This window comes from Pyrgilauda ruficollis, unplaced genomic scaffold (assembly GCF_017590135.1).
Source record: "Pyrgilauda ruficollis isolate IOZ18807 unplaced genomic scaffold, ASM1759013v1 scaffold73, whole genome shotgun sequence".
In the NCBI taxonomy this organism is placed as follows: domain Eukaryota; kingdom Metazoa; phylum Chordata; class Aves; order Passeriformes; family Passeridae; genus Pyrgilauda; species Pyrgilauda ruficollis.
This window is the reverse complement of record NW_024529155.1, coordinates 4322325-4349877: the sequence shown is the minus strand read 5'-3', so window position 1 is coordinate 4349877 and position 27553 is coordinate 4322325. Positions and strand designations below refer to the sequence as shown.

Sequence of the window (27553 nt, the reverse complement as noted above, 5' to 3'; positions counted from 1 at the left end):
CTCTCATGGGAAAATACCTGTGCAGCAGCACTAGGACACCTGACTGTCCTAGTGCTGGAACAAGGAACAACAGTTCTTTATGAGGGGCACATTGTCTTAAATGTAGACTGAGAATACAGGAGTTTGTCACTGCTGTATCCCAGCTCCAGGAGACTGCTTGTGTTCTGCTACTGAGTACACCCAACAGATGTTCATTCCTGATACGCTGGTAATCTCTGCCAGTTTTCTTCTAGAAATACCAGTGCGACCATCTCTCTTCTCCTTTTTTTCCTGTCTTCCTACAGACTTGTGCTTTGAGTTTATAAAGTATCATCACTGAGAAGCAAAACAAAAATCAGCTTTCCAAAAAGGCAGGTAAGCTTTCTGGTTTTCTCAAGTCTATAACAGAGCACCTCATTTACACTGCTGCTGCTGTTACAGAATCACAGAATTGTTAGGGTTGGAAGAGACCTCTGGAGATCATCCAGTCCAACCCCCCTACCAAGGCAGGGTCACCTGGCATTCACAACCTCAACCATGGTATTTCCTTATGGACCAATTTTGTATAACATCTTGTGGCGAGCAGACCTGGAAATTCCTTATCCTTGGTTTGCAATTCTTCAGAAGTGTCAGGTACACCAAACACCAAATCCCACGCTACCTTAAGTAGTTAAATTTAAATACAAGTTAAAATCCATCATTACTCACCTTTTTACCCTCTGTACTCTCCCCACTGCCATAGGAGAGTTTCCGACGGACGTAGAAGAGCATATCATCCTGCCGGGGGGCCCACTTCTCCATGAAATACGTGGAAAACATCCAAGTCCAGAACACAATACGGTCATCTTTGAAACACCCTAGGAAGCACAGAAGAAAGGAGATATGAGAGTTGTGAAGGAGGATGTCACTTTTGCTTGTGCTTAACACGACACCAGAACTGCAGCTCTAAGTTCTTCTGTGGTGCAGAAGAAGAGCTGGTGCTGTCACTTGGCCTGAGCCCACAGGTTATCCCAGGACATTGTCAAGCACATTCCAGCAACCCATCTGCCCCTCTGCCGCACCAGCACAGCACAAGGTCAGGGCCAAGGAGCAGACCCTGGCTTGTGGCATTCATATTCTCTGAAAAATCCCTTCGCCCAGGATTTTTCTCCTGGGAAGCTGAGAAGCCTCAGAGAAAATGGAAAACAATAATTATCTCATTTGCTTCTCCTCCGTTTTGCTGCTTTGGAATGTGTTTGGAGATTGTTTACCCACAAGGTGATTGTTTCATTGGATTCTGGTGTGAGTTGTTTTCACTCTTTGGCCAACCAGTGCCAAGCTGTGTCGGGACTCTGGAGAAAGTCACGAGTTTTCATTATTATCTTTTTAGCATTCTGTAAGTATCCTTTCTGTATTCTTTAGTATAGTATAGTTTAGTATTCTTTAATATAGTATAGTATCATAAAATAATAAATTAGCCTTCTGAGAACATGGGGTCAGAGTCATCATTCCTTCCTTCATCAGGGCAGCCTGCAAACACAATACCTGGCTCTGCCTGTGCTATGAAGAAGTGCAGGGCAAACACACTGAGGGAAAATACATCAAAGCCACCCTCAAGCACTTTCAAAGACATGTGGTGACAGTACATGCTCCAGTTAATGACCTGAAGCCACAAGGTGCCTACAGGTTTCTTATGGGGTCTTGGGGATTACAGCCAGTCCTTCAGGAACTAACAGCTGATGCCTTCCTTAAACCAATAAACAGAAACAAGAATGTACCTCTGACTGCAATTCACCGTCTCTCCGACTCAAGGAAATGATGAGCAGACAAGCCTTGAATCCCAATTACACAATAAAAAGTGGCAGGAGAAGGACAAAAATGGGAAGAGGAAGATGCCACAAAGTTTCACTCAAGGAGGTGAATGACATCAGCATCAGCAATAGCACTGCAGTTGGCCTCTCCCCAAGAAAAGGAGGCACAGTGGAGGTGACATCTCATTTTGTGAAACGCTTCAAAGCTCTTAGCTGTAATAAAACAGCAAAGGGTGCTGCACCTTTTGTATTGTTAAAGATAAGAAGATAATGCAATCCTGTGCCTGGTGATAGGGGAGCTGATTGCTACTCCATGGAGTGATTGCATCCCCTCCCCAAAGCCCTACTGAGAGATAACTGGCTGCTATAATCAAGCAATTTTAAACATGTGAGGAGAGAAACACTAAAAAAATACAAATAATTATATTGCTGACAAACAACAAAAACCTAAAATAGATAGTGGAGATAATGGATGGCTATTATGTACAAGACAGCAAGACAGGTGGAGGTGTATGTACACACATGAAACTGCCAACCCCTCCTCCAGAACATCCACCCTTTACAGGACATCCTCAGCACATTTTCCTACTTCACTCCTGTGCAGTATTTGCCAGATAAATGTTCCTTCCAATCTTTAATTACTGAGGTGGGCAAGAGATTAGATTTTCAAAATTTTAGGAGACAGATGTGTGACTGAAAGAAAAAGATGAAATGTCTCCAAATGAAATAAAAAGCAATATTGAAACCACAATAAAAATCCACTGATGGACTGTGCACAGAATATGTTAATCAACATCAAGCAGGAAAATATTTGAAAATATGAATATAGCTGATTAAAAAAAAAAAACAAACCAAAAAAACAACAGGAATGCTGAGGGAGAATGGAAAAAGGCCATGGTAGCTAGTTCCCAGTGCAGGTTAATTGCATGCCACACTGCAATTATTTTATTTTCATGACAGCAGTGAAGTAGTTTCAATTACTTAAGGCAGCATGGAACATAATGTGCGATCCTGAATAAAATCTGCACTAAATACTTGAGTACTTAAGGATTATCCATTTTTTTCCAGTGGACAAATGGAATCAAGTGCTGGAGAGATCAGATAGGAGATCCTGGGCATCTTCATCACGGGAATGTCTCCTTAGGGCACAGATGAACAGGACTGTGTACAGCAAATACTTACACCTGAGAGCATATAAGAGTGGATTCCAGTGTGTTCAGACTCACAAAACCAGTGTGATAAAGGACAGGACCATCACTGGTCTGTATATTCACACAGGAATATCAAGAAGAGAAAAAGAACTCTTGAGGTTTAAGGATAAACCTTGCTGCCACAAGGCCAAATGGCTCTAAAGTAGCCACTGACACATATGCAGGCTGGAAATTCAAAGCTGATTCCTAAGCATTCAAGCCACAAAGCTCAGGAGCAGCACCCTCAACCGGAATAGCGAAGGCAAAAATCCCTGCAGATAAGACAAAGCTCAGCTTGGTTAAAAAGTTTCTGTGGCACCTGTGACAGCCGAGGACACCATGACCCAGTCCCACCTCTATGTTTAGCAAAGAGCAGAAAACGGCACACATTCATCGTGATTAACTAATAGCCTCAAAGAAACTTTGAAAATCTCATGGGGTTAGAGTACCCGAATTCCCAACCTTAATTAGGTGGGGAGGGAGGAGGAAAGAGGATTGCCCTGAGTGCCTCTGAAGTTCTAAGAAAGACAAAGGAAAAACTAAAACATGAAAGTACATTCTGTAAGAACCATCTCTGAAAGTGCTCTAGTGTTGAGAAATACATTGCTTTGGTTTGCTCCATAGACAAGGAAACAAAGTAAGTCCAGGCAAGGCACTCCTAGATTTATAATTCAAAATCAAGTTATCTAAATCCAGCATTATAAAAAAGGGTTTATTAATCACTTCCAGATTCTTACAGTACATGCAAAACTCTGAGAAACTGTCCATGAGCTGCTGACACCATCAGGTGTGTTTTAGGCTATAAACCACAGGACTTTACCATGCTCACCTAAGTATTTAGGGGTAGTTATAGCATATATATTTAGCATATACAGTTCTGGGTGGTTATACCTGCAGGAAACTGGGTAGAACAACAGAACTTTGTGTGTGCTTTTACCCTTGCTGGGGAACACAGAACAAAGTGATTCCACGGATTCAACCTTAGTCCTGGGGATAATACCTGGGGATAAAAGCACTGCAGCACTGAACCTGTATCAGCACTGCAGCACAATGCAGGGGAAAAACCCTGGAAACCCTTGGAGTCACGTTGGATCACTGTCAATTTCAACCCCACCTGCAGCTGATGAGATGTAAAATTCTTCTCCTTGCTTCAGAGATGCTTGTAGATTCTGCTGTAATTAAAACCAGCCTAAGGATGCTGTGACTGTTGTGACTGCAGTGGCTAAAGGACTCATCTTGAAGCCAAAAAGAGCCAAACCACAGCAAAAGAGCTGCTTTTCTTCTATTCTAGGAGAAGCAGAGAGGATGTGCAACAGCACACAAGAAGAAATAGCCTTTAAAATCTACTATTAAATTGCCTTAACTTGCAAAGGAGACAAAACATTTTTATTTGTAATCAGAACTTCTTAAAATATGAGAGGGAGAAAATCTATTACAATTTAAAGCCTGAAACTGTCAGATCCACTCAGGAATGCCTTCAACTATTAGATCCCCACATTACAGTAATTTTGGGCATTTACAGCTTCTCATGGGAAGCCTTCCAGCTTTGCCAAGAAGAAAATTGGAAACGTCTATGGTTGAGAGCTTGTAGCAAGTCAGCTTCCTGAAAATGCTCCTCCCCTAGCAAATCCCACTTCTAAAGGAATAAAATGGAATTAAGAGTTCAGACTATAAATCTTAATAAACCCAAAATCTTAATAAACCCATAGTTAGTTATATAATTATGAGACCTTTGTCATGAACAAATCCTAACTACAACAATTACTGTAACTATTCATTTACATGTATTTTATCCTCATTAGAAGCAAAATTTATGCCAACTACTATGCAATAAATGTCTTTCTTCTTACCTATTAGGTTTTTATACTGAACATTCATTTCAGGAAACTGACTTCATATCCACATAGGAAACAATGAATTTATTTTTTTAATGCCTTCCAAAAAATCATTGGATAAAAGGAAGTGTCAAGTTATTATTTTGCTTCAAAATAATAGAATAAAAGACTTCTCATTCAGTGGATAATATTTTTTTTCAGCATGTACCACTCAGAGCTTAGAAGAACAATAATTTCAGCTAGACAATGTTTCTTGCTATGCTTTTATTTCTTTAGTCTGCCAGGAGATACTCCTCACTGTGAAACATTATAAAACTCATTTCATCCAACACTGCCACAGTGATCATCTGTAAAATACCTATCCTTAGATGTTTAGGAGTTAATTAAACACTAATGAAGATCTTTACAGCCCCAGCATGGTGATGAAATGAGAGTTCTAAGCAACTCACACTGGACTTAATTTTTTTTTCTGAGTTTAGCCAAGTATTTTGCAAGGACAATATAAGAAGTGCTTCACATATATTAAAGCTACCATTGATGTCATAAGGTTGTAAATTATGACTGCATAAAATCAGAATGGATGTTCCCTCTCTAGAGGAAGTGGCCAGCTAACCAGATCATCAGAAACCTAAAGTTCAGGCTTCTTCCCAAGACTGCATACAGGAACACCACTTAATCCCTTCAGCTTGACCTTATAAAAAACAGGATTCTAGTGAACTTCCAGAAGTTCAGCAGCAAGCAATAGTTGGAAGGCACGTGGTACAGAAGGAAAAAATTTTACTGGCAGAACTTTGGCTAAAAAAGGAAGGCATCATGTTAAGTAACAGCAGCAACAGAGTCAAGACATGTCACAGATACAACCCTGCTCCTTACCCTTGTGAGAAACAATGCTCACTTCTAAAATTTCAGAGGTTTATTAAACCTTAACAAAAATACAACAAAGGACTTAATAAGGAAAGATTACAGCACCGGGAGTCTCCGTGACCAGTGGCCATGTGCTCTTCTGCAAAATGGCTGCTCTGCCTTTTATAGCCTGAGGCCCTTCCAAGGTTTTGTCAGCCAGCTCCTTCTCTGCTGTCCATGGGTGGAGATCACTCTCTTGCATCTCGATTGGAGGTCAGCTGTTGTCATGGTGTGCCTCCTGGTAATAATCTTACCCTCCCCAAAATGCCCCCACTAGTGAGCCTATTACAAGGGGGCGAGGAAAGAGGACTATGGGAGGACATATTACAATAATATCACTATATATCTACAAAACTTCTCTTAACATATACATAATATTAATCTCTTAATTGTGAGAGCCAACCATCACGTTATTAATCTATAACACCCTAAAGTAAACTATTCTACCCTGCCAAGTGTGGCATGCACACTTCTATCCATCTAAGATGATGAAGACGCAGTATTATACCAGTTAGAAAAACCTCCAACTTATATGTTTATTCAGAAAACAGCTGGATGAGCCAAGACATCCATAAAAGGGTGTGGAACTGCAGGGAGACAAGGATTGATTTCAAGGAAATCCACACCTGCACACCGGGCTCCCCAGCTGTGCAGTTGCAAATTCAGGGAGTCTCATAGTGCCTGTGCCATCTCACCAACTTTTTGGTGGGATGCAATCAATGTGTGGAGATAACTAGAATGGAAGAAGCTCTCCCCCTTCTCCTAGCTAAACTGAGGGAGCACTCAGCCCTCCCTTCCTCCACTTGAGTTTGGGAAAATGAGCTGCTTCCCTCTTTCCTCTCCAGCTTCAGAGACTGAAGAAGCCCATTAAGGGGAGCAGAAATAAGAGTAGCAGAAAGCACCACTACAGAGAAGCAGACAATGAAAAACCTAAAGAGTTTCTGATGCTGCTCCACCCAGCAACATAAAAAACCCAAACCGACTGAAAAATAAGAAACCTGGTCAACAAAAACAGGTATCTATTGTCTTTTCTTCAGCCTTCAAGTGATTTTCAACATGCACACAACCTCCACCTCCCCTATCTCCTTCTTCCTGAGATAAGAAGCCTTGCCAGGTCCCTGCAGCCTCCCAAAGCTCCACTGGCCAGGAACTGAACAGGCAGCTCATGTCAGATCCAGCTCCCACCTGCCACCACAGATGGGCCAGCGTTCTGCCTCACCAGACAGGAATGACACAGTGCCACATGATGCCACTGACAGCTTTTCTGGCTCCATCACTGGCTCCTCCCAGCACCTGGCACAGCCCCCAGTGGGGGAAACATCCCAGTGCTTTGGAAGAAACTCCAAAAGAGCCACAGGAACCCACTGAGCTTGCTGGAACAGCCGTGGCTGCTGCTCTTGGCTGCTCCCTGATTCCTTTCCTCCTCCAGCAGCCAGTTCTCCACTCCCACTGCCCCAGCCAGAGCCTAGTGTGCTACCCAAAACTGCCCCTTGGTAACACCCTGAACCTCAGGGCATGCCCCAGAAAGTGCTGTTCAATGTGGCAGGGGCTGAATTGCCACCAGTAGGACCAGATCTTCTCAAGACTCATTCTGGCAGGCACCTTCCTACAAATCCAGGCTGGGCTTGGTCCCACCAATTGCTTCTCCCAGCTCCTTCCCAAGAGGCAGCTGAAAAAAGCTCTGCTCTGCCTTCAGCACATGTGCTGCCACCTCCCCTCCAGTGAGACTGAAAAGATTCATCTGGCCAGACTTTGGGCTGATAAATGTTTTTTATCAATTGCACAGCAAAGAGAAGGAAAACTTAAATCCATTAAATTCCTAGATATAATAAATCTGGACCAAAGCAACACTGAACAGGCTCTGTATAAGCCATTTCCTCCACCCATGGGGCTGTTTCATCCCAAGGGGGTGAATACCCCAGGAGGGGTCCATACCTCAGGAGAGCTCTCTTCATCTTCACCAGCCCCAATGACAATGTGCTACAGAGCAAAAGCTTTTGGGAAATGCTGCTTCCACATGGGCTTCCCATGCAAGTGACAATGGCCACTGCCATGGCCTCAGGTTCCAGGCACAGAACCCGAGGTCACTATCTGGCCCCTTCCACGTGGCCTCTTCTTGCAGAGGTCTCTGCTTCCCAGGCCCCTGCAAAGGCTCCCAAGCACACATATCTCCCACCAGATCAAAGCCTTCTGAACCCCTGGGTCACTTCCAACCATGCCCACCTGGGGAAGGGAAGTCTCCAGACAATAAATCCCTGTAAGTGGCAGGAAAGAGAGGCACAACCAAGGAACTCTGCTCAGCACCGCTAGCACAGGGCAAGGGGGAAACCTGAGCTCCACTTTACAAAACAGAGAATCCATGGGATAAAACAAACCTAAAGAACCCAGGAGCCCAAATGCCCATAATCCTGCCCTTCCTTGCCAGCCCTAAGGCAAAGCAAGGACCTGGCAGGGGTCATCCCCCTCCCTGTGTCAGACACTGGTGATGCCACCTCCACCTTCATGCCACTGGCACGATCCTACAGGTGCAGAAAATAAAGCTGATGAGAGATTTGGTCAAGCAGCATGACTTTCCCCTTTCAGGGAGGGTCACGTGGTATTTTACCACACAAATTTCCCCAAGCTGCGATCCTCCAGCAAATCCTGTCTGCTACAAAGACATTTGTGGCTCTTGCTATAAGCCTTCGGAAAAGCCCTTGGAAGTTACTGGGGCACTGCAATGTGAAAAGTGCAGATTATATGATTGGCTCTATGCAGATATGAAAAGGAATACTATATGTGTTATGTTGTATTAATTAGAAGTACTGTATTAATCTTTTTTTAAGTAGTGTGGTAAGTATAGTTTTAGGTTATAACAATGTTAAAATAGAAACTATGTAATGTAAGATACTTTTTTTAACTAGCTCAAGAAAGGGATGAGATAATCAAGAAATTCTTTGCACAGAGATAACAGCAACAAGACACCAAAATCCCCAAGAGAAGAATTATTGCCTCCTTATTGGAAAAGACCAAAATCCTTCCACCTCCTTCCAGACTTTGAGGAGCCACCAAGATGAAGGAGGGGGAATTGACAAAAACCAAAAAACACCATTTGTTTGAAAAGAATTTTTGCATTATGTATGAGATACATGAATATGCAACCAGCTGCTGTTTTAAGAGTTAATCCTTTGTTAGCATGTGGGCTTTCAGGGCTTAATTGCCCAGGAAGCATCCAGACAGTCCATATTTCTTTGCTTTTTATTGTCCTAACTCTGATTGTCCAAATTTTTATTGCTCTAATTTTTATTACTATTTTTACAACCATTTTATTACTGTTAAGCTTTTAAAATTTTAAAACAAGTGGTTGGTGTTTTTCACAGCAACAACCAGCCTGGCCACCCACGTATGACAAACGACTCCGCTGCAGGAGAACTGCCAAGGCACTGCTCTCCAACACCTCAACAGCTACACAAACGTTCTTGCCTCCAATCCCCTTCCCAAAACAGCCACAGGAATGATGTAGGAACACCAGAGTCCCTACCCCGGTTGCCTTCCTGTACTCAAGCACTGCACCCGGGGTGTGTGTAAATCTGCCCTGATTAGCAAGAAGTTTGGGTATAGAACTGAACTAGCAAAAACAAATAATTAAAAGGCAAGGATAGCTGCTGCCAATCTAACACAGACTTCCTAATAAATGTAATTATGGTATTTTTATAATGCCTTTTTGGGGTTTTCTACCTTCTAATTAGCCCCTGCAAGCAAGAGGAAGAGTGCAGACACAGTCAGTGCCTAGAGATCAGAGCAAGGCTCCTCCACAAAGCTGCTCTCATTTGGCTGAGGACAGCAGGACAGAGCAGACCTTTGCATTGTTCATCTGTCAGTTATTTCTGGTTTATTAACAGTATCTGTAATGATCTACCAATAGAGACAAATGACTGGTCTCTTTGCAGACTTTTGCAAAAAGTCCAAACTTCGTACAAAAAAGTGGCAGTACATTTATTCCACCACCTGCTGTTTTTATGAAAAAGTCCATATAGTCCAGGCATCTAAATATACATAACTCTTACGAGGTGTAACTACATATTATCCTGACTTCTAAAGCATGTTGTTTAAGAGGTTACCACAAATACCCTATTAAAAATTTATCACTAGAGAAGTATTTCCTATATCTCATTCACCTGGTGGTGTCTTTTGAGTTACTTTGCTTTTTCCATTTAAATCATGCTTTTACCAAACTCAACAAAATTGGTTTTGCTAATCTCTGAAATCTACAATCTGTTTCCCTACCTTTTCCTGCAGTTCCTACTCCCCCCTTCCAGAAACTACCTTTTAACCTCCCCCCTTCCAGAAACTACCTCTTATCCATTCATCTACCCAGCTAGATTAATGAATATAGTACCATGCAGTCCTTTTAGGTACTGGTCATTACTGCTGTGCCTAAGAGCACAGACAGCCCTGCCAGTCAAAGTTACAAACACTTAATGCCTGTCTCATGTATTTAAGGACTTCACTTGGCCCCAGTGGTATTTACAGACTTTTGGAATGGGGAGAGGAGGGCTCAGGGTGAAGAGAACCCTCAAACACAACTACCAATTCTACAATTTGCAGGAAAAGTTTAGGAAAAGGAAGATCTCATCTGGTTTTCAAAAGAAAATACAGTACTTTGGGATTAAAAAAAAATGTGTAAGAGATGGCTCTAACTCACCTAGGAAAGGGCTTAAGGAAGAAAAAAGCAGCCAAAAGAGGTTCTGGCCTTGCAAACCTCCCTAGCTGGAGAACACAAAATAGAGAGCAAAGCACAGAGAATAGGGCTTAACAACTCATCACCTGAAGGGTCTTTTTCAACATTTATTTTAGGGCCCAAAAGTTTAATTACTTCCTCAGCAACAAAGGGGAGCTGGTGGGGGGACACAAGGGGTGTGAGGCACAACACTTCTGCACACTGAAATCGTCAGAGAAAGAGAGTCTAATCAGGAGATAAAACAGAGAGAGCACGGTCAGACAGCTCTAACCATAGCACCTGCCCATTCTGAAGGAACTCTTTCACATATTTAGACACTGAGTTAAAAAAGAAGCATTCACAAATGATCCAGGTTGTACAGAAGGCATGAAAATTCAAGTCAAAAAAACACCAGAAGAGCGTTGTCTGCTCCCATCACCAACTCTTTAACTCTTTTGGTTTGATTAAGTCCCTTAGCAGCCCTGCCTGACTATTCCATCTGTCAGGATAAGGCAGTATTGCCATCCTGCCACAGAGACAGATCAGTTAAATAAATACCTTCCAAATATTTCATTTGTACTTAATGAGAAACATGCTTTAAGCTATTCTTTGTCAAAAATGCTCTCAGATACGTAGATTATGACTCTAGCATAAGCAGAGATGAGCCTAAGAGCATCCATGGAAACACAGAAGAGATACCAAGGACCTATTTAGACAACAATTATCAATGTCAGTATCATCAAGCATCTGGAACGACCACTTGGGAGTGTCCTGACAGGACACCACAGAACTGCAGCTTAATCTCTTCCTAAACCATCTCCCTGCCAGCACTTTGGTCTTGGTTAATTAAACAGTGACACAAAGAGCTTATTTTTCTTGTCTCTTAGGAGTTTCTTGGGATGAACACTGGGGTATTTTTCTGCAGCACAATGTCTTACATCAGATTTAATGATCAAAGTTATATATCCAGTAACTCCACAGAGTTACTAAAAGATCAGCATACAAATACCACAAAGTAGCTAAATTCAGATAACCAAAAACTGAATAGTATGAAAATAAAGAAATATTTCAAATTCTCTCTGTATTACACCTCACAGAGAAACACTACTACTGGCCATTCCTGATGAGGAAATCCCTTGAAGAACACTTTCCTTTTAATTCCAAGGAACACAAAAACTTCATGTAAGAACAGTGAGTCAAGCCCAAAGGTTGTTTACCCCAGCATTGTGCCTTGAACAGTCGGCCCTGGAGATGGACAGGAAGGACAGAGGATGATGCAGGAGTGCATCACCTTCCTCCTCAGTACCCTGACAGCCCCCAGTGTTTCTGTGCCAGAGACCAGTGACCATGGCAGCTCCTGCTGGATGGCCATTCCATTCACCTGTTCATCATCTCCTTGGACACACCTACAATTGTTTGTGACTGTGAAACCCAGCTTTTATCATACAGGGGCTGGTTTTGTTTGGTTTAGGAGATTTTTAGGAGCTTGGGGGTTTGTTGAGATATTGGGACACAAGACAGATGATGGACTTTGGACCTGGTTAGCATAAGAAGTTTGATAACAGGATGCCTTGGCAAGAGCAAATAGAACTTTGAGGATTAAAAGAAGATTCAATCAGACTGGGTTACCAGAAAATTTCATTAAACTCTGCAAGCAAGAGTAATATGTAATATGCATAAGTTTGTGTACATGATTTTAACCTAATCATGGTAGTAAACATTACTAGTCTTCCTAAAACAGTATATAAGCATTGGTAGTCCACGGTAAATTTGGATTCTGATCACTGAATCAGTCTCCCCATCTCTCTTCAGCACCAGCAGGAGTTTTCTTTCCTACCAATTTCCAACTTTAAGCAATGGTTTTAATCACAGAAGGACACTGTGAGCAATTACTGCCTACACACTGTATTCACACCATCTACTTCACAAGTAGCTTGTGGCACACAGCACCTGAAGCATCCCTTTGCCAGGCTGACAAGTCCTACCCTACTAGTGAAGTATCTCCTGTACAAAAGTCATCCCCATAGCTCCTCTACTGCCCTTCTCTGAACCTTTTGAAGTCTACAATATTAAAAATTAGCAAATTCCACAAAAACTTTCTGCACATTCAACTTTACTGAACACAGGAACAATTACAGCTCGCAAAGCAGGTAATACCAACTTGCTCTGTGAAAATGATGTTTGCCGATCAGCTAAACCCAGGGACAGAGTTTCTAATGCAACAAGTTTTGGGGTACAAACATGCCTTTCTACAAAACTATTTCCTCTTTTTCCTTGCTCTTCATATCTCATTGCAGAGCTGTAGCACAACTAAAAGGAAGAAGCCTTATGCACAGGCAGAACACCAGTGCAGATTTCAAATGTGCTTGTGCACAAGTGGACACATTACCAGGCCTAGAGGAGGGAACATTAGAGCTTCTGCAGGCAACACTTCAAACACAGCCACATGTGAAACTGCACAGCTTTCCATTAAGAAAATTCATCCCAGAGCTCCTCACTTTTAATACATCTTTATCAACAATACCTTACACAGGAAAGCTCCATATTTAATGTGCTTTAATTTTCCAAGATTAAATTTATAAAAACCCACTACATCAGCAATGGAAACAATTCCACCCACCCAAGGAATACCCTTGACACTGAAGAGCAATCAACCAACACAAGTTTCTCAGTTGCCTCCCTTGCTCTTAACATCTTGTACAGCTCTTTCTGAATCCAAACAATTCTTTTCTGCTATTTTGTGTTTTACTGAATTTCACCCAAGAGAGAAGGGATTCACAGAAGTAAACTTGAATGTGGCTTTAGGCATATCTGCAACACACAACCAAAGGAGAACAATACACAACACAAAAGGGTTCTGTTAAGGATTAAATTGTTTTTTCTATGGTGAATTGAGTACCTCTATATATATATATATATATATATATATATATAGAGGTGCTCAATTATAGAGCATATATAGAAAACAGCTAAAGGCCAGTAGGACAACTCCCACAGAGAGCTGTAACCTTAGGAGAGAAGGTACACCACAGTTCAACTACCAGAGTTAACATGCATTCTCTTTCAGCTTTGGGGTTTTATTTTGGTTTTGGGGTTTTTCTCTTCCTATTTTCTTACCAAACTAAGATTTTCTGCCCAGTACTCATCTCACCATTCTAGATATCAATAACATATCTTATCTACATCCTCAACTGCTTTCTAAAGTACTTGTAGTTGCTTCAGAAAACTTCAGTTTCTGGAACACTTTTAATTCCATTTTCTGAACTTCACATATAATCTGCCACTTTGATTACATTTACCATGTTTGTTTTCCCTTTGTTTTCTTTCATGCACAGGATGACCTTGTGGAAGTCCAGCACAAGTTCATGTATTATTTAAATTGAAGACACATGAAGAGAACAACTCAGCTGATCCTGCAACTCATGCTAAGGTTTACACAACAGCCACGCAGTGTCATATTACAGTGCTGGAATGCACTTGATGCTGGCCACCAAAGTACAAAGGACACACAAATTTTTGTGTAGTATTTTCAAAGTCCACTCAAAGTGACAGAGAAAAGTATAACTGAACATGACTGAGGTTAAACACTAGCCACAAAGTTTGGCTGGGGTTTCAGAGCTTCCTCAAATTGGACCCTGTGATTCCTCACATCCAGGAAAAAAACTAGTATTTTTTATTTGTCACTTCATTTCATGCAAGTAGTGAGAATAGTGAAGGAAAAGAAGTGCTTATTTGCACAACAGCATCAAGAAGTCTCACTCTTTGGACTCTGGGCATTGCAGTTTTTTGCTTTCTTCTCCTTGGGATGGTTTCTGTGTTACTCAGAAGTGGAAGGTGGGAGAGAGATTACTTTCTCTCATCCACATTTGTTTCAATTCTCCATTTCCATTTTTACCTGCACTTCTTCCACAGCAGAAAATTGCTTCATAGCATCATTGCTGAGAAGACAAACACAATCTCCGCTAGAAAAAAGATTTGTAAAATATATTCCTAAAGTTCACACATCTTCCTGCAGGTCTCTTCTTTACTATTACATCCATATGCTGAGAAAACCATCATTTCAGTTAACACTGAAAAGCCAATCAAAGCCTGCATAATTTAAAAGCATAAACTACTGTGCACCATCTACAGATTTCCACTTTGAAAAAGTAGAATTCAAATGGAACCATAATAACATGAGAAATATTTTCCAACAAGAGGAACCCTAGAAGATAAATTTAAGAGAAAAATCATCCAATATGACAGGCCAGTATGTAACACCAAATAAAGACAGCATTTTACAGGCTTCTGGCAATTTACTTTGACTACTAATCCTAGCAAGGGTCAACACAATTGAAAGGATATGGTTACCTGCTACTGAACTGCAGTGCACAGAAATAATAAATCCATTTTCATCCAACAGTTGTCAGCTACTTTGCTGTACAGCCTCTCAAAGCATGTGGTAGCTCAGTTCCCTGGAAATGGCACCCAAACTCTCAAACTATGCACAATTCCCAAAGGACTGCAGCATCACTTCCACAGATTTCATTACTCATTAGGGAAGCACCAGAGGAATCACCTTGTTATGCCTTTCATAAGAAACTACTGCAGAAAAGATGTTGTGTTTGAGAGCTGGCCTAATTGGGGATTTAGTGCAGGTGTACACATTCTCCTTCAACAGAGGCAACCCCACTGGATGCAGACACTTTAAATCCAGTGAAAGAAGAACAAATGCTTACACATTTCCTACTGCTGCCTTCAGGATTACCCAGCAACAGTCCCAAACTTTCCAGGACCTAGATCCAACCTGGAAAGGTCACTTTGCAACTTACAAAGAATGCTGGCCATGCTGGAGTGCAGAAACTTGTCTATAACAGTACAAATATGTGTTTTCACTGCTAAAATACATGCTATTTTTGTTCTCTACCAAAGCAATCCCTCTGATCAAAGACTGCTGCTTCTGTAAATTTATGACATCCAAGGTCCCTATTTTCACACTTAATAAATACCACTGTCAAAGCCCTATCTGAGAGACTACTGTGGTAGGTCAGATAAAACCAGCAAATTGTATTTTAGAAGTATTCCAGCCTTACAAAACTACCAAGACTGTGGTTATTACTGATAATTTCATGTATGCACCTCCCCCAGTACCTTATCTTTGCCCAGGCTGCTAGTTAGCAACTTGCTGTCAAGGCAGAAGGAAGGAGCAGCTATCACAACAGCAGCTGGCAGAGAAGCAGAGTTATTTCCTATCCATACTTACTATCACAGACTGGCATTTTCCAAATGCAGTCTCTTTTCTGGTTAGAAACATCGGCAGCATCTTTCTGAGTGAGCGCTTGGCAACTTTACAGTGGAAGCCATAATTCTCACTTACCTTCTACACCACAAACCCACTCAGTTTTAGAAGCTGACAACCAACACTTTCACCTATCTTGCAGCCAAGATTTAAAAAAAAAAACTTGTTTGACACTGCCATTTCTTAGATGGGTGCCTAACCTCCTATGCACACACATAAGACAACCAGTCCAAAAAAGGATGTATTTCTTAAAAAAAAAAAAAAAAAAAAAAAAAAAAGCCCTTTAAAAATCCCACTTAGGGTTGTTCAGGGTTGGGTTGTCCAACAAACTGAGTGTCTTTGCCAGTGCCTGGATATTTCAGCTATTTAGGCAGCACTCCCTTTAGCATTGACATTACTGTCAGACAGAACTCAAAATAAAGCCAGCACCCTACTCCTTAAGGGAGAGCAACTACTGCAAAGCTGCTGTTCTATTCCATAAACAGAGGTTTAGTCTTCCATTCATATTTTAGCTACCGAAAACATGCCATCCCTTTCCATTGGTAACCAGCATCACTGCTCCACTTTCTCATCCAAAGGAGAGACTTGCACAGTTCCAAATCCCTGCAGACCTGGAAGGCTTTGTACAGGGTGTATTACAGCAACCTGGCCAAGGGAACAGAATCCTGGGCTAAAGAGTTAAGAGACTTTGAGGCTTTTTGCCTCCAGTCTGCAACATGACTATTGTTCAGCACTTCAGCTCTGCTTCTTCTGCCCTCCTTCCCCTTCCTGGGTCTCTCCCACCCACCACATCACCCTCAACAGGCACTCTCTCCAGGCTAAAAAGAGTTACAAAAATGCCTTACAAACAACCAGAGAAAGTCACAGCCTTTATCTTCTGAGAAATCACTTCTATCTCATGACAGTTAGAAGGTCTCAGGCGGGAACATGTGAGCTGAAGAAGAAAAGTCTTCCTTAGAAAACTCCTAGCACAAGCACCACAAGGCAATGTCTTTTACTGCCTTTGCCCACCACTGGGCTTACTAACATCCTCCCCTGAGATTTTGATTACACAGTTTACTGTGTAATCAAAATGCCTTTTGATGTTGCAACTACTAGTTTAGAAGTAAATATTATAAATCTTAATATTCTTCTATTCAATCATTACAGCACTGAAGCATGGATCCTTCATTTGAAGAGACACACCAAGGCTTTAGAGATACAGCCACAGTAACTGCAATTTCTCCCTATCCTTTTGTTTTCTGTAAATTTTAGGAAAAGCCCTCAATCTCAGGTTTCACAGACAGGGACAAGTAAGTACAAGGTAAGCATTACATTTTTATTTGCTGCATTCTTCATAGTATTCTTCTGAAGAAGATTTGTGATTCCCTTCAAAGTTTCTTACCAGAAAAGGAGACAGAGGAAGGACATGTCTACACTTGATTTTCCCTTTTTGACCCATTCAGAACAATATAGGCTAAAAAATTCGACCCTGGAGTTTTCTTCATTTCTGGCAGCTGTAGAAAATAATTCAAATTGGAAAGGAACTCAGAATTCAAGTTTTGCTGCAAAAAATCACAGGCAACTCTGTGTTTATGTTTTTTGTTAATAAAGCAGAATTTATGTTATTTACAGGCCAGGTGGTGCTCCTGGCCATGTCACAGGCAGGAACAGAAGACAGAACAGTCTCCAGGAACAGGACACTAGCCTGCTCTCAGTGCAACTCTGCTGGCACCAGCTACAGCAGCCTCAGAGCAAAACATTAGAGTGAGCTTCAACACAGCAAGTCTAAATTTTTAGTCTCTTTATTTGAAGATACCTAGAAATGCTACTTTAGAAATTAATTCAAGACAGCAAGATTGTAAAAGTGGCAAACAGCCTACTTGGGATCTCACACTTTGCCTGCCTTTCCACTTTTCCATTGGAGACTCATAACCACATTTTCCCTATTGGCTTCTAGGAGCATGGATGCTACTCAAGTGCAGGACAAGTGCAAAAGGATCATTCTTCCATTCAAAAATACTTCTGTTGTGTTACAGGATTAATGCATTGTATTAAATATACACACACGTATGACTACTTAGTTATCTATCACCAAATGAGTTAGATTGACAGCTGTTGAACAGAAAAAAGTGAAAAACCTCATAATTCTATTCTGGTCACTTTAAAGCACCTAATGCAAACATTTAAATCGTTGTTCCTTTGTTAACTGAAAGAAAAGAAAAGCCGCTGATGAAGAACAATCCAGAATGAATCTGGAGAGTCAGAGCAAAGAACTCAGCATAATGTATGTTTTTAATTTCAAAGATCAAAGAGGATGAAATCAGTTCCCCTTTAATCATGTAAAACATGGGCTACTAACAACTCAAACGATGCTTTAGTTTAGTCACCCTTGTTATGAAAAACAAGGGTCATCTGTTCAGACCTTCATTATTTAGCCAGAATTAAACTACTCATTAGAAACAAACAAACAAAAAAAGGTACTTCAACATTCCTACAAAGTATATAAAAAGCTGGATCATCATTATTCAGAAAGACACCTGGGTTTACAGAGCTTTATCTCCAAGTTGTACTGCCATGAACTTGCTGCTTTCCTTCTGAAAGGATGAGATGAGGCAATCACTAAGCAGGAGTGCCACCCCCGAGGCAATGAACTCATCTCCTCAAGACTGATTATTTCACTCATACTGAACACCCTGTGTATTGTTATTTTATTAGTACATATTACAGAGCACTGAGTTTTATGGAAATCTGAAACCCACCTCTCAGGGTCTTTTAAGGCAGGTAAGTAAACATATTCAGTATTGGAAATGCAACACTGCTAGACATTCAGCATCTCCTGTATCTGCTCTCCAACAAGGCACAAGAATAAATTTCCAGTGAAATCCTTCACAGCTCTTAGCAGAATGTTATAAATCCATTTCAAAACACTTCCCTCATCTTGATGGTGTTTCAGCATCTCCAGGCAATTAAATCAAGCTCTTCATAGTGCCATGACAGCTAAAGCTTCACTGGCATTTTAATCCATTTCTCAAGTTCCTGCTGATCACACCAAGTCCTGCAAGGTAGGACCAAGAACTCCCAACACACTTCTGCCTTTTATCCAAGCTTGGCAGTTAAGACATGCAAACAGAGTTTGGAGCTAAAACTACCTATGTTACTTCCAGACACAGGTAATCAGAAGTAATCTATCTTCCACCTCCATGTGCCCAAAGGAAACCCCACCTCAGCGCTCACCCATATTCCTCCAGCAGACCTGACACTATGCAGTACCAGCAGATTGATAAAATGGGAGCAACACCTATCACAATATTCCTGACACTTGAAATCACTCTGGGTGTGGTGACAGGGCAATTCCTGACATGGGAGCTCGTGAAATGCTGGGTCACTATTGAGCCACAAAGATTTTCAACACAAACAGCAAAAGCAGGGTAAGTCTCAGCCTGACTCACTGAGCACATCTTGCCTAAAAAGGAGGAACAAAAAGCCCAATGATGTCATTTTCCAGAGGGAAACACGACAAAGTTCAACAGATCAGGCCACCTCAAATGCACTTCTGCACATCCAGCACACTGTTGTACCTGGAAAGAACCCAGAATACTTCAAATGTGAAGGACTGATGATTGCCTGACATCTGCTCTGCCTTCTGAGATAAGAAAGAAAATTATGCAAAAAAAATATTCTGAAACACCAAATGCAGCCTCAATACCAGCACCAGCAGCTGTTTCCTCACTGCTGTGACAGGACAGATATGGCTCCAAAATGAACTGCTCTTCACATCACAACACATTACCTGCCTGCAAAATACTACATTCACCTAAAGGGACTCAACTTGTGGCCTCTAAGGAAATATGTCTAGGGAACCCCCAAGTAGGAAGATAAAGAAAATTACTGTTTTCAGGGTTCAATTTCTGCATAGTACTAGCACACTGTCTATACTAGAAACCAGGCAAACCAAAACAACAAAAACTTCAGTTTTAAAGCCTTGAAATTGCAGAAAACCCTATAAATCTTCACACATACAATTTGTACCTTAAACAGTAAGAATTCAGGGGAAAAAATTACTTAGGACTGTTGGTGCATCCGATTAACTTCAGCCAACAGAAGTCCTGCTGCAGTGAGCCCAGGTGACCACAGCTCCACAGCAGCAGCAGCATGATGCTGTATCTGCTGCTCCTGTATCCTGACTGCATTTTATTGCCTGCATAGGGAAAGGCAATCAAAACTCTCTTTATGATCACACACCTCAAAAAAAGAGCAGCTTTGATGCTCTGAAATTCACCCTGTTTAACCCAAGGAACTGCAGACAGACCAAAACCAGCTTGTTTCACATACTTTTGAAAGCTCTCTGCAAAAAGCAGCTTCACTATTCAGTGGGCTCCTGGCACCATGAATTGATTTTGTGCAGACCTTCTTTTTCTACCTTACTGTTCACTTCCAGGTAATACTTAAAATGAGAGTCAGCTGCTACCTCAGCTGCTGATCCTGCTGAGCCAGTTTACAAGGACAAGCAGATGCAACAATCATCACTAACTATTTAACTGCAGGGGTTTGGTTTTCCAGAAATGCAGCTGGACATAAGACACTGTGTATTTCAGCTTTTGAAAAGCCTGAATCCTCTGAGCTTTCTCTGTTGATCATCACCCTGATCACTAACAGTTAGAGGGGAGACCAACACACTTCATTCTTCAGGAAATTCCAGTTTTCATTCTTTGGAAAGAATCCAAACAGAGTGTTAAATCTTTAAAACAACCACCCTGAACCTTATAGGTAAGAGGTGTCCTAATCCCTAAGACAATCCTCCCATCCATCTTAAATTCCAAAACAGAACTCAGACTTCTAAATAGATTTACAACTTACTAAAGGTTTAGAGCACACTACTAGGACAACAAAACGAAGCAGTTATGGTTATTAGAGCTACAGTATTACATAAATAAGAGATGGGTACTCTCAAATATCCTGGCTGTTCCCATTATCAGTCTTATGGATTCATAATTCTGCCCAGAGGGACACTAAACAGAAAAAAAAAAAAAAAAAAAAGAAAAAAATGGTGGGGAGGGATCCAGTAACACCAGCTAGCATCCAAAAATGAACAGCAGCATGCGATGCCTTAGAAACTTGACTGCTCATTTTGGTAAGGCAACAATGTTTTGGAAGGTATTTTGTGTGGGGTTTTTTTTTGGGTTTTTTTTTTTTTTTTTTTTTGGGGGGGGGGGGTTTTTTTCCTGATTAAAAAAAAAAAAATCTTGCCTTTCAACTTCAGCATCTCCAATCTGTTTTTTATAATTTGAGCGTGCACACTCCTGAGCAGGACACGAAGAATCCCATAAGGTTTCATCTCTATTAAAATGAAAGAACAAACTAATAACTCAACTGTTATAAAAAGATGTGAAAGCTGTAATAAAAGATAGTCTGTTATATTATCGATGTGGAATATCTGCCACACTCCAGCCAGAAGCTAACCTTTTCCAACAGCCACAGGACAAATCCCTGAACACACCAGTGAGTGATGGAAAGCCTGAGAGACCATTAGTGACATCAGCATGAACAAGGTTCTAAGGAACAATCAAAACAGACTTTCAAATGAATCACCTTTAAAAGACAAAAACAAATGAAAAAAATAAAACCTCACAGGAATAGGTATTAGCCCTGGAGAGCTGCAGCCCTAGAGTTTAGCCCCAGACTGCTATTCTCCATGGCCTGATCCTACAGGGACACTCCTAAACTTGACTGTGGAAGTGACAGGGTGGGATCCCAGGACACAAAACCCTTGGACAAGCAGAAAGGCATTCCCATCCCCTGGACAAAGCCACTGGATCTAAGAGTTGGCTCCACCTGTGGTTTCTCCCACACCACCCCATCCAAGTGCGCATACACATCAAATGTCTACATGCATCTGACTGCAGAAATGTCTTCCAGACATTTTTCAATGCCAGGCAAAAAAAAAACAAACCAAAAAAAAACAACAACAAAAAAAAACCACCACCAAAAAGCAGTTTTAAAATAATCTGTCTTTCACACTGGAATTTTTTTGCTATTTGCTCATCTTTATCCAACTACAAATCTGAGGTTCAATTCCTCAGGATATTTACCTAAGGGTAAACTGGTTGAATCACTTTGATTTCAAAGTATCTATTTAACTCTGATTTAAATAATCTGTTCTGATCTTGCATTGTATTTGCACTTTCTAGAACTCTTCCTGAAAAAAAAATACAGATTCCCCCTGGTTGGAATGTTGTAGAGGGGTATTTTTGTTTTGACTGATTAGGAAGCTACTCTATAAACACATTTTTATTTTACTATTTTTAAGTTTCTTACATGAGTATCTTCTTTTTCTCCTCAGTATTTGACTATACATTTTTTAGTGAACATTTCATATTCATTAGCTGCAAAACACTTTATAAATAGGGCAAAAGAAATTGTGTAAATAATAAGGTAAAAGTAACAAAAAAAGGCTTTTTAGGCTGAAATCAAATTGTTCGAAATAAAACATTCTCACTGGAGAATTTGGTTGTATACATGCCTCAAGTTTTGTTAGGACAGATGTGATTTTCATACCTTCTTGTTATTGACAGATCAAAGGAAGAAAAAGCTTTGCAGCTTTTGTAGTTTCTCACCTTTGACTCCACAACTCCCTGAACTAACTCCAAGAGCCATGAATGAAGAATGTTTTGTGTCTGCTGGAAAGTGACTCCTGTCAAACCAGTTCTGTGCTGCAGTAAATTCTCTGCAGACACTTTCACCTACACTGTGGATATACTTTCTTCAAAGCTACAGACACAATTATATCCTTCTTGAATATTATAATTTAATTAAAAGTTACTACACTATGAAAAAGGTAGCGCCTGAATCTAGTACTTTCAAATCCAAATTAATTCTCCTTTTAATTTTTCATTTTAACCTCTTTTGTTTTCCAAAAAATTTCTTCCCCTGTTCTTCATCCCTTCAGCCACATTGTGTTTCCATCACAGTGACCAGCATTTACTGTGCGCCACCTCACCTTCCCTTCTCTCAGGAAGGCTAAAGAATTCTTTCCAGGTCTTACTCATCAAGGCAACGTGGCCCATGAATCACACTACAGCCTCTTCTCACATGATGAGCCCTGAGGTTTGTGCACTGCTGCACAAACAAGTCCAGGCAACCCCTGGCTTTGAGGATGAACATTCCTGCTTCTGCTGCCGCTGTGCCAAGTACACCTCCTCTGCTCAAGCCCCAGAACACCCCAGGACCACCAGGAAAGCAAGAACAAGAAACTCTTCATGACAGGTAAGACCACTGGGTCTCTGCTGGCACCTGGAACAGATTCCTGCTGCACACCTCAGTTTCCAGCTGCTTTTTAAGTCCCATGTGCTGCACTCCACAGGGCAGTCGCCTTCTTTTCAGATCTCTTCAGGACCTCTAGGACTTCTCCATTTTTCACCCACTACATGTCCCCATTACAGACTAGCCACAGTTCAAGAGATTGTTAGGATCTACCTATTTATTTTTTTTTACTCATTCTAAATTCCAGTATGAAAGTCAGGCTCCACCCCAACCCTCTCCACTACTCTAAAAGCAGGGCAAATTGTCACTGAATGACAGAAGGACAAGGAAATTAAGTATCTGAAAATGTTACACAGTAGTATCATGAACCACCAAAAATAAAACGTTCCCCAGTTCAGGGATTTGGCCGAAAGGAAACTTTAGAGCCTTACATGCAGCCCCTGAGGAGACACACACAGCCCATCTGTGATTGCCTCAGGAGAAGTATTTTGCCACAGAAGTGTTGCAACCAACAGCATTTCAGAGGGGCCTTAGTGCACAACACCAGAGCTGTCCAACTGGGTGACACCAACAGCCAGCCAAGAATTCTTGGAGAGACATCACCCTTCCCAGCTTGGTAAATAATGACATGAGTCATTATTTTGAAGTGCTACATTTTGTACATTACACAAACAGGACATTATGGAAAATCCCACCACTCAAGGGGATTTACATTTCTGAACAAAGCCTGTCCAAATGCTTATGTGACGTTCTTGAAACAAAGCAATTCCTCTCACCAAACCTCAGAGTCAGCAGAAATAGCAATTTCCTCCTCCTTGGGCTCACTTCTAGAAAATACACAAAAGGAGAGAGAATGGCCAAGTTATGACCCAGTGAGTCCCATTTTATTGTTGAGGGATTAGCAGCACTCAGGGAAAAGACACTGTTGGAGTCTTTGCCAGCTGATTTGAAGGGAACTGAAAACAACAGGTTTCACCTGCTGATACAGCTCAGAAGGACATGGCCCCACAAAAAACCCCACCACAAATATAAAACCAGCTGTGGGTGAGCAGGTCCCTAAGCCCCACAGGTGATGTGCTACCCAGGCACAAAAGGCAGACAAAATCTGTGTTAGCCACCTGAACCCAGACAGGATTGTGACTACTCTCATGACTTCTGAGCTTGAGGAAAATCCTTTACATCTGCTGTGCTGCCAGAGCCCAGCACACTCCAGAATAGCCCAGGCTATTCCAGCTGTGCTGCATGCCTTGCAACAGCATTCATCAGTATAGAGCAGACATGCACAAGTTTAAGCCACAGAATCACACCTTGGGTTCATCTACAGTTTCTACTAAAGGAGAAGATGTTTTTCCTAAAGGAGGTATTTCAACTTAATTTACTAGCCTGGCAACAAATCACAGCATAGGAAAAAGAGTTCTCATTAGCTGGGAATGACAGTGTTAAGGACCAGGGAAGACACTGCAAAATGCACATCTCCACACAGGGACAGACACACAGGGGCACGTCTCCTCAGCCACGAGCAGCCCCTCAGTGCCACGAGCTCAGCAGCTCTCCTGAGGTTTACCTTTCTAATCTTCACCTGGCAGAAAAGAGGTCCACTGTCCTATTCCTTGTGTGACTATCCCAAAGCCACTCAGCAGGACTTCCCACGATGGGCTACTGTGGATGTGTGCTCAAACACAAGCAGAGAAGGAATATCTGCATGGTCTTACCAGCTACCACAGGTTTTTCCTGTCCTAATTTCAGCAAAAGAAAGTGATGGTGATATTTCTCTTCCTGGCAGTCTTTATCACACATTCAAACATGAGATGGCCAAACAGGACGCGACAGAAGCTTTCCAATTAATGCAATCTCATAGGCATTTAAATTTCATTTACAATTTCTTTGCCACAACATTTTACTTACTTTATTAGGCCCTGTAATATTTCAACACCACATTACAGCCCAGAGAGCCAGTTCTATCAGAAAAAAAGGCATAAAGAACCAAGAATAATTTCTCTTTGTTCATACAAGATTTCACTCTGTGGCAAAGCAAAAGGAAAGAACAGAGAGCCCATTCCTTCCCAGGGAGACCACAGCAAGCACTGGCAGACAAACTGATACATAAAGGCAGAGAACCAGAGATGCCCCATGTTCATCCAAACCTCATCTCCTGTAAAACCTGAATAAGAACTTATTCTGAGCTTTTAACAAAGACTCAAAAATGGATGAGACTTTTGGGGCCTTATAAACGAGCTGAGGAGGGAGGAGTCATTAATAAAGGCACCATAGAAGAAACAAGTGTTGTATAGCACTTTTCATCGCTTGAAACACTGCACCTGCAAGAACTTCTGGATATTCACCCCCTTAGAACACAGGTCCAGTCCTGGCTATATAAAAGCTTTGAATAAGGTAGACAGAAATTTTGGACGTGAAGAACAATTTCCATGATCATCACTGCTAAATACAAAAATGAGTAATTTCTATTCATTAGCCTGGCCAGAAGAGTTTCCTGATGTGAACAATTTTGATTAACGACCTGCCATACCATTCTGTTGCCTAAAGCTGACCGAATTTCAACCTGAAACTTCTGTTTTGCAGTGCATAAGCTCTGCCAAAAGCTAAATAAAGACTTGCTGCGTGAAATTTGCATCAGCCGAGATGAAAACAAACAAGACAGAAAGCTTAAGAAACCCTCCACGGTTTAAAAAATTAACCGACCTGCAAGAGGCACGACATCCTGTGCTTACTAGAGCATGGCAAGCCGAGTGAAGTCATTTAAACAGAGAAGGGAGGTGTCAGCCTCAGAATCTCTAGAGAGCGTCTGAGAGCCGCACAACAGCCAGCACTGCCAAGAGGCACCAAAAATCCGCCGATTCCATCCCAAAACACACACGACACGTAGTTTACACTTAAATACAACACGGGGTGACGTGCGCGGTGCTGCCTGACCATTTTTCTCCAAGGGCATTCCAGACAATGGAGCGGGGGACGAGCCCTCGGGGCTGGGGCAGGCACAGGGGCCGTGCCCGTGTGCCGAACACAACAGGTGCCGCTGCTGAGGGCGGGCCGGCGCGGGGCCGCCTCAGCCGCCGGGGCCGCCTCAGCCGCCGGAGCTCCGGGCTCCGCTGTCCTCCCGCCCGCCCCGCCCGACTCACCGAGGCCGCTGATGTCGTGCCGGAGGCCGGCGCGGCTCCGCTCCTCCGCTATCGCCCGCAGCATGTGCCGCAGGGAGCGGTCGGGCTCGCCGTCCGCCTCCCCGTCCCTCCGGGCACAGGCCATGCTGCCGCCGCCGATGAGCTCATGTCAGGCCGCCGCGGAGGCGGCACCGGGGCTCCCGGCACGGGAATAGCAGGAGCTTCCCGGTCCCGCTGCCCCGGCCGCTCCCCCCTCGGGACGTTCCCCGGGCGCCGCCGCCGGCCCCTCCCCGGGACACGGCGATCTCTGCCCCCGACGCTGCCCGGCCGCGCTCCGCCGCTTCCTGCTGCTGCGGCCGCCGGGCGGCACCGGCAGGGCCGGGAGCAGCCCAGACACGCCCACAGGGCGGATCTGCCACCTACCGTCATCCCGGGCAACCCATCCTGCATCCCTGACATCAGCCGGCATCCTGGGAAACCCGTCCTGCATCCCTGAGAATCCATCCTGCATCCCTGACATCAACCAGCATCCTGGGAAACACATCCTGCATCCCTTGCAATCCATCCTGCATCCCTGACATCAGCTGGCATCCTGGGAAACCCATCTTCCATCCCTGAGAATCCATCCTGCATCCCTGACATCAACCAGCATTCTGGGAAACCCGTCCTGCATCCCTGACAATGCATCCTGCATCCTGGGAAACCCATCCTGCATCCCTGAGAATCCATCCTGTATCCCTGACAATCCATCCTGCATCCCTGACATCAGCCAGCATCCTGGGAAACCCATCCTGCATCCCTGACAATCCATCCTGCATCCCAGGCAACTCACATAGACCGACCAGAAAGAGTCATTAGATGTCAGGGATGCAGGACTTTCTGGACACCTCCTTCGCTATCCTTCCTTCTCACTGCATCCCACAGATCTGTCTACTGCCACTGCAGGCAGAGCTCTCCTGCCCACCCCACCGATGTCACAGAGGAGCTGCTGCTTCCTTCTTGCTCTCCTGTTCCCATGTGTCCTCTGTGGGGACAAAACCCAACCTAAGGTGTCTGCTGAAGTCTCTACCAAGATCTGTCACCTCTTCCTGAGCATTAGCACCTCTTGTGAAAATCAGGGATTGGTGGTCTCAGGGAATACCCAGCTTGTGCTGCAGAGATTGGATCCAACGTCCTCCTGCAGCTGGTGGTTGTCCACAGCACATTCCAACAATGGCCAAAATTTCCTCAGAAATTTACGATTTTCTAAGCCATCGTTGGAAAGCAATACCACCAACTTCTCAGTTCTCCTGCAAACAATTTGTTTTCTGTTTATAATATTTCTTTAGCCTCACCTTAGTTCCTAAAAATACTATGAAGGCTTAGGCAGACCATTCTTCTCTCTGAAGCCCCATTTGAAATTTGGCAGGCCTTGCAAGTGGCAGTGGGGAGAAGCAAAAGGGTCAGAGGACTTCAAATGTGAGTTGACAGCATTTGAGAGTCAGGCTTTTTGCTACAGCATAATAAGAAAGGAAAGTTATC

At 42.6% G+C, this 27553-nt stretch overlaps 1 protein-coding gene across 2 annotated transcripts in view; it reads right to left on the bottom strand.

Annotated features, from left to right (window-relative positions):
* Positions 1–26405, bottom strand: part of KIAA0930 (KIAA0930 ortholog) — a 58126-nt gene extending 31721 nt beyond the window's left edge. For both annotated transcript variants that reach the window (XM_041485975.1, XM_041485976.1), the window contains exons 1-2: positions 26054–26405; positions 688–836 (exon numbers count right to left, since the gene is read on the bottom strand). In XM_041485975.1, coding sequence (XP_041341909.1) covers positions 688–836; positions 26054–26177 — 273 coding nt within the window. In that variant the 5' untranslated portion in view covers positions 26178–26405. The remainder of the gene's footprint in view (positions 1–687; positions 837–26053) is intronic.
* Positions 26406–27553: the final 1148 nt, after the last annotated feature.